At 33.3% G+C, this 14,965-nt stretch overlaps 1 protein-coding gene across 1 annotated transcript; it reads right to left on the bottom strand.

Annotated features, from left to right (window-relative positions):
* Nucleotides 1–1,174: 1,174 nt before the first annotated feature.
* Nucleotides 1,175–9,384, bottom strand: LOC101250718 (probable protein phosphatase 2C 6). The gene is made up of 4 exons (XM_004245023.4): nucleotides 7,703–9,384; nucleotides 7,274–7,591; nucleotides 7,073–7,178; nucleotides 1,175–1,902 (listed from the first exon to the last, which is right to left on the bottom strand). Exons 1-4 carry the CDS (start codon nucleotides 8,522–8,524, stop codon nucleotides 1,568–1,570), a joined length of 1,581 nt encoding a protein of 526 aa, XP_004245071.1. The 5' UTR covers nucleotides 8,525–9,384; the 3' UTR covers nucleotides 1,175–1,567.
* Nucleotides 9,385–14,965: the final 5,581 nt, after the last annotated feature.

Raw genomic sequence — 14,965 nt, forward strand, 5'->3', positions numbered from 1 at the left:
ATAGTCAAAGAGGCAATTCATTTAGGCCACTTTGGATCATGGACACCTAGTATGAAGGGAAAAGGTCTGATATATACCCTTCAACTTTGTCATTTGGAGCTGATATATCCCTCGTTATGAAAGTGACTCATATATGTCCTTACCGTTATACAAACGGTCACATATACCCCTATCGTTACAAAATGACTCACATATATCCTTCATTTAACGGAAGTTAAAAAAATTAGTTTTAAATTTATATTTATTACTTTTAATTTTTTTGAAAAAATTATTTAGGGGTATATATGATTCTTTTATCAAAGTTTAAGGTATATTTTAATTTTTTTAATACATAAATTATTTTTTGACTTCTTTTATTATAATTATTTGAGTTTATTATTTTTATTTTATTCTTTTCTTTCATTCCTTTGTTTAAAGAAAAAAAATTTAAACTATTTTTTTTGTCTATATTGTAATTTGATTTTTTTATTCGAAGAAAAAAATTTGGTCATCTACAATAAGTTTTAAAAGCATATTAGTGAAACATAAATAAATTTGATTATCAAAATAATAATTTTAAATTAGTCATTGAAACAAAAAAAAGTCAAAAAATATGTTTGACGAGAATTAAATTTACTCATATGGATTGTATATTGTAGAAAAAAATAATAAAAAGTTAGATTAAAATTATCTCTTTTTTTTCATTTAGTTAGAGGAAAGGGTTATATGTGAGCCATTTATTTATAAGTAGGGGTATATATAAGCTAATTTCATAACAAGAGGTATATCAGCTCCAAATGACAAAGTTGAAGAGTATATCAGACCCTTTTCCCTAGCACGAATGAAAGTTCCTCCACAACGACTATCCTCATTGCTAAAATGGGACTAACTGGTTATTGAATATTGACCCATAACCAGATCCTATATATCTGTGGGTTTAGTTAAGCTCATCATTTCATTCATGGGGCATAGATAGATATTGATGAGAAGTTCTTAAAATGTAATAAGGATAACTTCATATATGCAATGTGCTCAGTAATAAGAAGCTTGAAAGGTGAATACATATCACAGATATGGATGCCTCAACCTTCAACATAAATTCAGTTTGATGATTGAATTGAACAGAATACCAAGTGTTATCCTCTTATCTAGCTTCTATATCATATGTATGAAATGGACTATTACAGTCCTTCAATTGAGTCAACTCATCCTATCTTTACTTATAAATCCATATAAAGTACAAGAAGAAGCATCTTTTGCATACAATTCAGAAGAGGTCTCTCTCTATTCGTCTCGTTACTGTTTCCAACAACATTAAAAGTAATACTGAGGCAAATAACCTCACAGAGCCGCCTTAACTCGGAGGATATAATGTATTTTCCTACTTCAAACAGCTAAAGGAAGAAAACTACATACAGAGAATGGAACAAGTACTACAATACATACAGTAAGCTACTCTAATGAAAACCTTGGTTCCACAGTCCCCTGCTAAAAATTAAAAGGGCTGGCTATATCGAATCATATGAAGTCTTCATCAATATTGTGAACCTATAAATGGAAACAGCTGCTGATTGAGAGATCAGTTGTGTTAGGTTTTGCTCTTAAACTTCCTTTGGGCTTTCAAGTCCACAACAATCACTGTTATGTTGTCCTTGCTGCCCTTTTGAAGAGCTCGATTTGACAAACATTCTGCTGCTGCCTGTGCTGCTGGATCAATTCCTTGGCCCCTTTCCGAAGGAAGAGTTACACCATTCTTTTTATGCCAGAGGAGTATGCGCTTGCGAGCCAAATCACATACCTCTTCGTTTGTCATAACGTCCCATAAACCATCACTTGCAAGGATAAGGCATTCATCGTCCTTGGTTCGAGGTATGAACATTACTTCTGGATCAGGAATTATCCAGGGCTTCAAGTATCTATCTCCTGCAACCAAGAATTAAATAAATTGTACAAAAGGGAATAGATGAAAGACTTGCATACCAACAAAAACAGGGAGAGGTATTTAGCAGGATTGGAGAAAATAGGTCATGCAAAATGGACATCTAATGCGTCAAATTGTAGTCCAAAACAAAGTCCATCCAACTGAAACATTCCCCAGGGCACCACTAATCCGTCGCTAACAAGATAGATACACCTTTGATACTACTAAGTAATTTGCTAAATGGTAGTTCTCATGTGAAATTAAAAAAAGAGAAAATAGAGTGGTAGTTTGAATACAGATTATACTCTTCTGGCGAGCTCACTGAATAATCCTTCCACAGTTTATAAAAAATTTACATCAAGACGGAGATGTTCAGCCTCCAGCATGCACATGCCTGCACAACTGGGCGACAGAAGTTGGGGCATACTGGCTAAATGAACTCATGTACAGCAACTTAAATTACTTAAGATCACTTTAGCCATATTTTCCAAGATGACATTAGAAATGTTATATGATCAACACCAACAACCATCTTATAGGCACTAGAATATCCCTTAAATTTACAGACCTGCAGTTCGACATGTGTCAATGCACATGTCTCGAAGCAAAGCCAGCCTTCAGCACAGATTTACAATTTGTTGGTCATTTATGCAATGCTGGATTGAAGATAGAAAGAGAAAAAGAACATTCCAACATTTCAAGTTACATATCAGATGGCAAGGGCACACTTAGTCACAGTTATATAAAAGAAAATTGCACAACAGAAGTGACAAAATGAGCTCCTCATAACAAAGCAATCTTTCAGCAATATGAAATGAAAGAGGTACAAATCATCATCAAAGGAGCACATCCCCAGGACCAGGATACAGAAGGTTTCCCAGGCTTTCTTGTTTTATTTTAACTTACAATTTCAAGGAAGTTGAAGGTCATAACACTCGAGAGTCCACACTAACCAGGATCAGACAAGTGATGATTAGAAAACAAATGAGGACCTGAAGATTCACATGCATCTTTTGTTTTATTTTTTAACTATAATATTTAGAAAGTTGAAGGTCATAACCTAACAGTTACACTGACCAGGGTCAGACTAGGGATGATCAGAAAACAAAGAAGGTGCCAAATATTTCCATGCATCTTCTGTATTGATTTTTTAGTATTATTACTTACAATCTTCAGCAAGTGGAAGGTCATAGTTCGACAGTTGAACCAACCAGGGTCAGACAAGTGATGATTAAGAAAAAAAAAAGGCTCAAATTGAAGATCATTTATCAGAGTGTGCGACTTTGTGGCCACAATTAGTGCTGCAAAAATGGAAAAAATACCAAGCATTCGTCTAACCCAGCCAGTCAAAAATGAAAATTGGATAATTGGTTCATTTAAATCAGGTCAAATATTGATCAACCCATGTAAAAGTGGGGTTCAAGCATTAACATCCAAGTCTTGTCCCCCCCCCCCCTCCCCGCACAATTTACTGACTCTAGATGACCATATTATCCAACATTTGGTACTTTGTTATCAAATTGGAATCCTCTCATGATAAATTTTCGAAGTATTTCTGATATAAAGGATTGTTGACTAGTTCAATCTTAATCTCCTTCAAATATTTTTCCGGAGGACATTAATTCGCAAAGAAAGATGACAATTATCCAAGTAAATTTTAGGTTGATCAAGCACAAAGCCGAATATCTTCTAAGAATTAATAAAGATTCATAATTGATTACAACAACAAAAAAGAAAAGCTTCATAACCCAAATTAGTCAACCTCCATTGCAGTACAAATTATTTAATTATAGTAAATGGAAGACTAATTAATCTTCCTTTTTGAAGTCAGCCATATTAAAATCTCAGTCCATATGCCATCTGGGGTTTCCAGATCTAAAGTTAGGATCTGTTACAAATTATTAAAATGCTACATAATATCATCCCTTTAGTTAAGCAGCATGAGTTATTAGTTCATGTTTGTTCCTTTTTGGTGGCGTTTGGTCCAAAAATTCACACCAAAAATCAAGTTAGCATAAAGGAAAATAAGTCAATCAATCTTATTTGTTTGTGCTGTTTTACAAAAAAAAAAAAGATTACAATTTCAGTGCTTGCCAAATAATTTGTTTCTGTTTTACCATCTTACCAGATAAGCGAATTATAAATGGATAGGAAATGTAGTATCCATATTATCTGTCACTACCCATTTATCCATAATAAATATGGGCAGATTGGATGTGTTATCTATTTTTGTCTGACCTATTTTCAACCCGCCCATTTTGCCAGCACTAGCCACTGATGGAAGGCACAAAAAGTCTTACTTTGTTTCATGGAGACAATATAAAAGGAGAGCTTGGTTAAATGTCTAGTAAAAGCAGTATTTATTCCTCATCGTATGCTAACGGCTAACCTCCTAACTCTATGACACTTCTTCCAATCTTTAACATGGAATAAAATTGTTGATTAAGGTGAATATCAGTGTTATCAAAAGTCAAAAGCACAAAAAAGCTCCAAGGTCTGTTGAGGTTTTAAGCACAAAGTGAAGTGTGGGCTTTAATGAAAAGGGGGCGTTAATAGAAGAAAAAGAAAATATAAAAAATATATATATGTGTGTATGTGTGTGTTTGGGGGGGGGGGGGGTGTGGGTGGTTGGGCGTGGGTGTGTTTAGTCCAAGACTAAGAAATATAAGTATGAACAACAAAGATATAAATAAAGAATTTGAACTTTTTACATAAAAGTGTAATACCAATTGTTTAGGGTTGCCTCTTCAGGAATTGCTCACTTGCAAGGAAATGTCTGTCTTAGAGCCTTAGTGACAACACTAATGCGCACATTAAGCGTTGCAAATAGCTCAACATGTTTTGAGCCTCACTTCAATACTTAAGCACGCCTTCTATTACACTGGTGAAACTAGAGTAGAGAAGAGAAGGAACTTCTCAATTATTTTGGTGACTAATGTACAAAAGTCACTCCTGTCTTTCTCCACTTAAAACTTGGTAAGCAACTAATTTCTACACCTAAAAATTACATACAAAATATTTCACGATATTTATGAGGCATCCTGTCAAAAAAAAATATTATGAGGCACACTTCAAATATCACTATTTAATGAATGTAGATATTTGGGCATACACATTCTAAAATAAAAGTCCATTAATCATTTGACATTCAATATGCCCCTCCTATTGAAGGTGCCAAGGTGGTGAAAAATAAATTTGTAAATCGAAACTGGAAAGTCATGTGATGCTAGACAATGACGTGGGGCTGACAAGACACTAACTAAACACATGTTGTTGCACAATGACACGTGTTGGTTGGACAGACATGCTGGACAGCAACATTTGCTGACAGATAATGTTGCTAGACAAAAGGTGCGCCGCTGAAGGAAAACGTTCCTGGATGGCGATGTGGCACAGACTGGAGAATGACAAGTCATTTGAACAGTTATGTTCATATTTCAATTGACGTGATACGTGCTGCTTAAACAATGATCAGGAATATGACTAGAAAAGGCAAATACCGCCAGAGCTATCATTGAGAAAATGTAAAAGTCATGAAGTAGTACATACGGTACCCATTGGAATGGTCAACGAAAATTGATAATACAAGTAAAATTATGACAAGAATATATGAAAAAATATCTGTTATCTCCAACTTATGTCCTATGAATCTAGAGTAAAATGTAACCTCAGTGATTTTTCCGTTAAGACTTAAACAATTACATTACTCAAAATAATAAGGGAGAAGTAATAAATTACACCCTAAAGTTACACAAAAAGTCATTATTCTTGTTAGAGTGTGGAACTAATTAACCCCTAAGAGATAACCTAGCAAAGGAAGTGATTCCACTCTCCTACATATGTGTGAGAAGCAAAATAAATATTTTTAAAAAAGAGTTAAATTGTACAAATGACATTTTCTATTTGGTGATTATTCAATCAATTGAACTTAACTACACTTAATTTAATTTGTTCTGTGTGCCCTTCTTCCTTTTACTTCTCTTTTCTTTCTCATTTTTCTCTGTATATTGGCTTTAGCCCAGCCGTGAAAATCTTCATCTTTTCCAGTCAATCTATCTCTTCTGTCTCTAAACCTTCTTCTCAACTACATGTTTCTTTTTAATTTCCAAGAATATTAAAGATGAAGGCTTCAAAATAAACCCAAAAGATTTCTTTCCCATCCTGAATAGTGAATACCTCTGATCTCCATTCTAAAGACAACTCATCAAAGAAATAGGAGAAAGAAAGGGGAAGCAAATGGATGATAGGGATCTTAAAACACACATTACTTGTTTGATCCTTCTATAAAAGCTGATTCTTGTCTCTAATTTTATTGTGCTTCAACAAATGTTGGCCGAGAAAAAATTCCGGACAAAACCTCCATTTTTTCCAATCAACGTTCAAATTATTTCGTTCATCTCGCTCATTTTAATCTCCTCTCTTGGTATTATTTTGTTGAAACCCATAAGTATCCAGATTTTCTCTTGCAAGTTGTAAGAAGCCTAAGCACTTCAGAATTAGTATATGATTAAGGCTACATCATGAAGCCATTGCTCTACTTCTATATGAGTGTTGGCTTCCTTATCTGCCACAGGAATATGGGAAAGAGTAATTGGATACAAACATATTTTCTTTAGCACCTCAGATCCTCTCAAGTGCAGACTCTGGTAACATTTCTAACAACCTGGGAGGCGTATGAACCTAAGGCCCTACCACTATAGAGTGGATTATTATACCATATTACGGGTCTATATCACATGAGTTAAAAGAATCAGATCATGACTGATTCATAGTTTAAAACTATGGTCATCTTGTTGTTTATTCTAGCAGTGTGGATAAACAATAACTGTTGTGTCAAACTATTGTTATGACATGAATTGCTGATATCAGTTATACTAGGGAGGATGCTCTGGAAGTGCCAATTAAGTCTTGAGCAATATCGTGATGAAAGTTAGGTATGCTCAGGTTAAACACATAATCAAAATGGATATATTCTAAGAACACCATCCAGCTGACATATAAAAGCAAATTATTCTATAAGGTCACCTGTAATAATACCTATGGCGGAACGGGAAGACGCATGATGCAAAAGATCATGACATTTTTTGCTAAAACCAATAACATGGAGTACACATGGATACCTCAGTCATGATTTACAAATTCTAGATAACAGGGTAGATGGGAGAAACATACCAATAGACCTAGACATAGCAAGAACACCAAAAACACGATGCCCATTCCACTGTATAACCTTCCCTCCTGCAGCTTCAATTCTTGCATATTCATCTTCTCGATTTGGCTAATAAAGAAAATATATAAAGATATTGGCATACATAGATTAGTCAGTGACATCACACGTAATTAAAGTCATACTAGAACAACTGTTTCACTTACCTTGTGATCCACTGATAATGCCATGGGTTCTTTCCCACGGCACAGAACAGCCCTTGAATCACCACAGTTTGCTACTATAATGTGCGATGAACAAACAATGGCGACAACAGCCGTGGAGCCTACAGTTTCTGGGGCAACAGCCTCGCGATTTCCACCCCCTCCAATCTCCTCATCAACCTTGAGAAAACAGTTGGTAAATGCATTTTTCCATTGGTCCTGACAATTTTGTCTAATACTTTCATCATTGAGATTAGCCATAATGGTTTCCAACTCCTCAGCCAATACAGCATGAATTCGATCACGGCAGTAATTTGCCACCTGGGAAATAAAAATCCCAATTTTGTATCAAATATATACCTACGGTAGTATCAGTAAGGAGGCATTCAAACCTATGAGCTTGTAACAGTGTAAGCAAAAAGAGGAAGATACCTGAGAGCCACCATGGCCATCATAAACTCCAAAGAAATGAGCTGTCAAATGACTTAAATACCTAGTCATTCCATCAGGCAAACGATTGCCAACTAGCATCTGTACAGGAATTCTTAAGAACCTAGGAACAGTTGCAAGCGCATCTTCCATTTCTGGTCTCCTTCCACACACAGATGTAAATCCCCAAAGGGGTATATAATCCACTTCAAAAATACTACGGCCAACTGCTGCATTTAACCCTTTATCTAAAGGTAGCTGAACAACAACTTCAGCTGATTTAGAGCTGGAGCCATCCGTAATCTGCTCATCAAGTTTTTCCCCAATTGCCAGAGGCTTGCTCTCTGTCTCCTGAGCACCTGACTCTACCAGATCTCCAGCCTTAGCTATAAGTTTGACATTGCAAATGTTTTTCTCAGCATCTACCAAATTCTGTCCGTCTACCTCAGATGCTAGCTCGAAACTTATAAAATCATCAGCACATAAACTACTGGAATCACTCACCACAGACAGGGAACATGAACTATCAAGAACTTGATCACCATCTAGTGACAAGATCTCATCATCCTCACTTTCCCTGACAACATCAATCCAGTTCCTTTCATTTTCAGATATCATACCAGTTTCTTCAGGTACAGTAACAGTGAGCTGTTTCTTCTGTGAATCAACAGAAATGCAATCATCATAAACAGAAGATTCTGGATACAAAGTTGGAGCATGGTCAGCCATTGACTTTAAGCTAGTGACATCCATTTGACTTTGGTTGTGAGAGATGAAATTACCTACTCTAAATGGCAAAGCAACCGCCAAACACATGTCGTCCATCGAAATCACTATCTTGTAACAACATTACACAACCTGTCATTGTCAAACTAATAATAATCTCCTAATGAGCTTCACCACACCATTTTCCATGCCTAGAAAGATCTAACACACTACCTGATTCACAATTTTGTAGTCAGATCTGGTAAGAAAAAACACCTTTTTGGTTGGAAAAATCACCTAAAACACACAAAAAGGTAAGATTTTAGATTTGTTTGTCTGCCAGCACTTTCTTCCCAAAATCCAATGAACTACTGAAACCCAGATAAAGAAAGGGAAAAAAAAGGGGACTTGGCAAAAAGTGTCAAGAATCACAAGAAAGAAACCCTGAAAAAGATGGTACCCTTTATCACATACAACTTGAGTACCTTGGATCTGAGGTAACCCAACCAAACCCACCTAAGAAATGTAGTCTTTTTCAAGCCATAAATGGGGATGGAAATAGTAGAGGGAGGAACCACTAGCTTATTTTTCAAGAACGGTACTGTGTTGTTCAGAACTTACTTTCCTTCTCATCCCCAGAAGAGTAATATAGTTCAGTACTTGGAAGAGAAGGGAGAAGCATCAACAATGGTAAATACCAAACAACAAAAATGGGTTGCTTATACAATGGAATGTAACAGTTCAATGTGATCATTAAAACACTTTCTCATCTTTTTCTTTCTTTTTTCTATCTTTTAACTTGGGTCATGTGGAGCCCTTAATGAAAAAAGGGACCAGGGGTTAAAAAAAAAAAAATCAAGAGTAATTAAGATGCTTGTCATTTTACAAAATGAATTTAAGAAAAATATTCTATTATAATTTTTTTTATAAAATGACCCTAAGTTATTTCTCTCATAAAAAAAATAGTTCGAGAGTTGTTTGTTGGAAGGGAAATAGAGTGGGAATATATATCATTATAATTTTAATACAATATGTAAGCATGTTTTCCCACAATATAAAAAATATTATCTATGATGAAAGTTAGTATTTTATTTATAGAAGATAAGCAAATAATAAGTATAGTATAATTTGATAAAAAGTTGTGTATTTGATGTTTACAATAAACTATAAGGCTAGGAATGAGGTTATGTTAGCGATCACGATAGCAAAAATTGTTGTCTTTAAGGGTTTATATGTTAAATTAGAGGACAAAGATGGGAATAAAGAAGTTATCATGCTAGCTAAAATTAGAGAGAGAAGGACTCGTAACCTTGACCAAGTAAATATTGTCAAAGATGAGGACAACAAAGTATTGGTAAAGGTAATACTTATAATTCGAATGAGATTACAGACTAACTTTCATAAATTCTTGAACGAAAAGGATCAGGGACAAACGCATTATGTTTGGGGATTTGAAACACTCATAGAGGCGTAAAAATTATGATTACTGTAGGGGTATAAAGATTGAGAAGGTTAAAATTGTTATTCATGGAATGCATAAGAATAGAGCTACACGGTCATGCGAGATTCTAGTGGATTTTTAGAAGAATTGTAACACCTTGAACTTTGGGAAAAAGGGAGAAAAGGACCCTTTGGATTGAAGTGTGGTTTATGGGTCACATTTACAAATCATAGAAGCTTTTATGGGTCGTTGATGATAACCATAGGAATGAGAAAAATTATTTTCTAAAATCAAGTCCTAATACCCTTTTCACGGTTCACCAGGACGGTCCGTCTTTTTATGTATGAGCCGTATATAGATCTCGTAAGTGAGTCTCAGACTTAGTAAAATTTTGAGGGTTAAAGTTGGTTTCTACAATTGGTGCATATGGACTATAGGAAGACTCACGAGTCGTAGAAGTGTTCTGTCAAAAGATAGGTGATTTAATGGTCCAAATGCTTAGTCTACTATTGACCAGTACAGACTGTTACAGTCTATAGGTCGAAATCGTAAGTCGAGTCTGACAGCTATTTTTAAGGAGATTTTTTTAATCTTTTTCTAATTGTTTTAAGCGTATACTATTTCGTTTTTGCCTCTAACATAACCCCTATATAAAGACTTGTCCTTAATCTACTTACTTTAAATCCATTCTCCTAATTTCAAAATTCCCTCCAAGTTCTTTCCTAAAATTCTCTCTGAGGCTAAGAAAGAAAACATTAGAGTTTCAATAACCAAGGTTTCAATTTCATCATAGCTTTTGGACATTGATCTCTAAGGTATGTTAGTATTCACTTATGGAGACCTTTTCTGCATAGGGTTCCTAAAATCTCCAGTTTCACAAGTTAGATTATTAATTCAAAGTTAGGATTAATATATTCAATCTTCATGGGTTCTCTTCAATTATGATCAATTGATTGTGTTCTATCTTATTATGCATGAACTGTATTTACTTGTTTTTGGGTTGAACTCATGCATAATCCATGATTTTTGACTATGAACACATGATGAAGCTTATGAGTCATGTCTTTATGAATTTTATGAAGATATGCATATTTTTATGAAAGTAATGATTATGACTCAAGTAAGATGAGGTATTTATATGTTCTATGAAGCTTGACCACATGACATGAATGACGTCTAGATCTTTCATCAATGCTTTTGGGATATTTTTCTAAGTTAGGTCTTGATTAGTGTGGTATCCCGATATGCCACCAATGATTATAGATCACACTTTTAAAACTATTTTCATTAGTAGTATGACATTTTTAGTATGAAGTTAATGACTATGGGTCTTATAAAGCTATTATGAAAGATCATGGATGGTGAAAGGTTTTCTCAAGCATGGTCAATGAGCTATTCTGTGATATTTCTGACTTGGATTGTTATCTTAATTGTACTTTTTTCATGAATAATAATATGAACATGATTAATGACCATTCTGTGGGACTTTTACTTAGCACCGAGTGGCATGAAGTAGATTCTCAATTAGGTTAGTTTCTAGTAGCAACCTCTAGACCCAAACTACATGTCTCCATAGGAGTTGTCATAAATGACTTATCTAGTGGATCCACATATAGCATATGATATGATGTGTATGCGTTCTACCTTAACAAATAGAACTCTACTTCTTTCGGTACGAGGGATATACCAAATTCTATGTTACAACTCACATGGTGTACATCAATTAATTATAAATTTCCCACAATAACGACTAAGTTACTTTTAAAAAATGTGTTTGGTTCTGTAGTTGAATTTCCTTTTTATTTTGTTTTAGTTGGTTTTTTAAATATACTTTCTTTAAATAGGTTTAAACTTTTTGGCTTTGCCCATTCGTGTAAATATTGGTTGATTTATAAGAATCTAGATCTGATCCGTTGGATTTATTTGGTCATTCAAGGCAAAAATAACTTACAAAAATTACTATATTTATAGGGTTAATGAATACCAATAGCTATAAATATGTTATTTACAATAAATGACTATAATTTATATCACCTTTTTGCTGTATTTTTGTATAGTTTTTTATTTTTTTATTTATACATTAATACGTCTTTAAGTACAACAAACTAAAAAAGAAATTGACTCTAAATATAACCCATTATCCATACAATGAGCAACTTCCCATAATTAACTATAACTAAAAATTACTTATCTAAAGACATCAGATCATATTCTTTATCAGTTTAACAAAAATTGTGATACATTGTACTCAATTTTCTTGTTATCTCCATATTTCTTATTTTGCCGTCGTAAGGGTATTAATATTTTTATTTTGTTAATTCAAGTTATTGTTGTGAGCACATTGCTGAATTTGTGGATGAAGGTTAAGTATTTCAATTTCGAATAGGGTGAACTACATGACAATAGATACACTAGTTGTTAAGCAAAAAATGAATACACTGATATAGAATACAATGAATACATTGTTGTTAAACGCAAAAAATGAGTACGTTGGATGCAACTATACTTGTATTCCTGAATCAATTTTTATCTTGGATATAGTACTTATATATCTAGATATAACATAAATCAACATTTTAACTGTGCTTATATAATACTACAAGTATCTATGTATATATATGGATACATTTCAACACTGTTGTTAAGCAAAATATGGATACATTATACAAACAAAAAAGATACAATTTGTGGGTATCAAACTGTATAAGTATGGATATATTAGACAAATGAACAAAAAGATACAATTTGTGGGTATTAAATTGTATAAGTACCAGATAAGTATGTCATTAAAATTTACCTGATGGATACAAAATCACAAAAATCGTTCTTGCAGTTCTGTAATCTTGAATTTGAATGAATTTGGACAGGGAGGGGGGGGGGGCGAAGAAAATATGTGATGTATGAATATTGATTAAAGAATAAAAAATTGATGATGTAAAAAAATCACAAATGTATCTGCCATAATTAATTAGACATTCAATTATAATTACTTTCCTATTTAATATTTATTTATTTGTATAGAGTTAACTTTGCTATTTATAGTCTAATTATATCCATATAACATGAAAATAATAAAACATAACTATTTTTCTTAAATATATATATGGATGTTTACCATATTCTGAAGTTTTTCCAAATAAAATATCACCAGGCAGAGGAATAAATTATTGATAAGTAATTACTTTTAAAAAATTGATGCACATTAAAAATCTTCCTTGGATTGATGCTAAGGAATAATTTTTCACTTCTTCTTTAGGAGTTGTTGCACAAACATGAGCAAACTTGTGGAGAGGAATTTCAATCGTACGTGAGGTGACTATTGTCAAAGAAATATTTAATGTATTAATTAATTAGTTGATAGATTTTTTATAAATTAAGCAGTTTGATGTGAACTATATATTATTAATTCATTAAGAATAAAAGCTATGAAGAAGAAGAAGATGTTGCCAATCTGTGTTATGAAAATCAGAAATTACTGGTTGTAATAAATCAGTCAAAAACACGAAGTAACTGAGATTTTCAGAACCAGTAAATAAGATGAACAGAAATTTATTTTTTAAAAATATAATTGAATCTGTAAAACTTACCAGAATCTGGAATACTTTTTTTGATAATTTAGGAAGAAAATCAAGTCCACTGAATTCACAGTGTCCCCTTAAGGAAATTTATTCCCCTCTAGTATCCGAGGTTTGATTTGGAATATAACCTCCCAGGGTAAAATGATCTTAATCAGTAGAGTATAGATACCAAAAACTCTACTGTCAGCGAATCACTCCACAGCAGGAAAATACGCGAAGAAATATGTGTTTTTAAGAAGAAGGAAGATCAGAAAATTCGTAGAAAAATATTCTGAAGACTGAATGGTATTTATAGGCAAGAAGAATATATTCTGAAAGGTTGAAACCCTTTCAGAATTGACACGACCATTAATGAAAGGTTGCAAACTTTCAAATGGTATTGACTGTTCCTGAAAGTTGCAACCTTTCAGAACTGTCATGGAGAGAATTTTTAAATATAACGTAATTTAAAACGGGTCACGCGCGCGGATCCGAGTCGGGTCGGGTTAACTAAAAAGTTGAAAACATTTCGGTTAACTTCTGTTATCAACTAATTAATTGAAAATAATTTTAGGCCATTAAATTAATTAAATAAATATTTATTGCCAATCTGTGTTATGAAAATCAGAAATTACTGGTTGTAATAAATCAGTCAGAAACACGAAATAACTGAGATTTTTAGAACCAGTAAATAAGATGAACAGAAATTTATTTTTTTTAAAAATAATTGAATTTGTAAAACTTACCAGAATCTGGAATACTTTTTTTGATAATTTAGGAAGAAAATCAAGTCCACTGAATTCACAGCGTCCCCTTAAGAAAATTATTCCCCTCTAGTATCCGAGGTTTGATTTGGAATATAACCTCCCAGGGTAAAATGATCTTAATCAGTAGAGTATAGATACCAAAAACTCTACTGTCAGCGAATCAATCCAAAGCAGAAAAGTATGCGAAGAAATATGTGTTTTTAAGAAGAAGGAAGATCAAAAAATTCGTAGGAAAATATTCTGAAGAGTGAATGGTATTTATAGGCAAGAAGAATATGTTCTGAAAGGTTTGAGACTGAATGATATTTATAGGCAAGAAGAATATATTCTGAAAGGTTGAAGGGTCATTAATGAAAGGTTGCAAACTTTCAAATGGTATTGACTGTTCCTGAAAGTTGCAACCTTTCAGAACAGTCATGGGGGGAATTTTTAAATATAACGGAATTTCAAACAGATCACGCGCGCGAATCCGAGTCGGGTCGGGTTAACTAAAAAGTTAAAAACATTTCGGTTAACTTCTGTTATCAACTAATTAATTGAAAATAATTTTTGGCCATTAAATTAATTAAATAAATAATTGTTGCCAATCTGTGTTATGAAAATCAGAAATTACTGGTTGTAATAAATCAGTCAGAAACACGAAGTAACTGAGATTTTTAGAACCAGTAAATAAGATGAACAGAAATTTATTTTTTTTAAAAATAATTGAATCTGTAAAACTTACCAGAATCTGGAATACTCTTTTTGATAATTTAGGAAGAAAATCAAGTCCACTGAATTCACAGTGTCCCCTTAA

This window comes from Solanum lycopersicum, chromosome 8, assembly GCF_036512215.1.
Source record: "Solanum lycopersicum chromosome 8, SLM_r2.1".
NCBI lineage: Eukaryota > Viridiplantae > Streptophyta > Magnoliopsida > Solanales > Solanaceae > Solanum > Solanum lycopersicum.

What these genes read in the sequence shown, in the direction of transcription:
- LOC101250718 (XM_004245023.4), bottom strand. Translation starts at nt 8,524, where the DNA reads ATGGACGACATGTGTTTGGCGGTTGCTTTGCCATTTAGAGTAGGTAAT. An exon ending in ATGGCCATGGTGGCTCTCAG is followed by an intron (nt 7,592 to 7,702) that starts GTATCTTCCTCT and finishes TTTATTTCCCAG; the next exon opens with GTGGCAAATTACTGCCGTGA. An exon ending in CATTATCAGTGGATCACAAG is followed by an intron (nt 7,179 to 7,273) that starts GTAAGTGAAACA and finishes TTTCTTTATTAG; the next exon opens with CCAAATCGAGAAGATGAATA.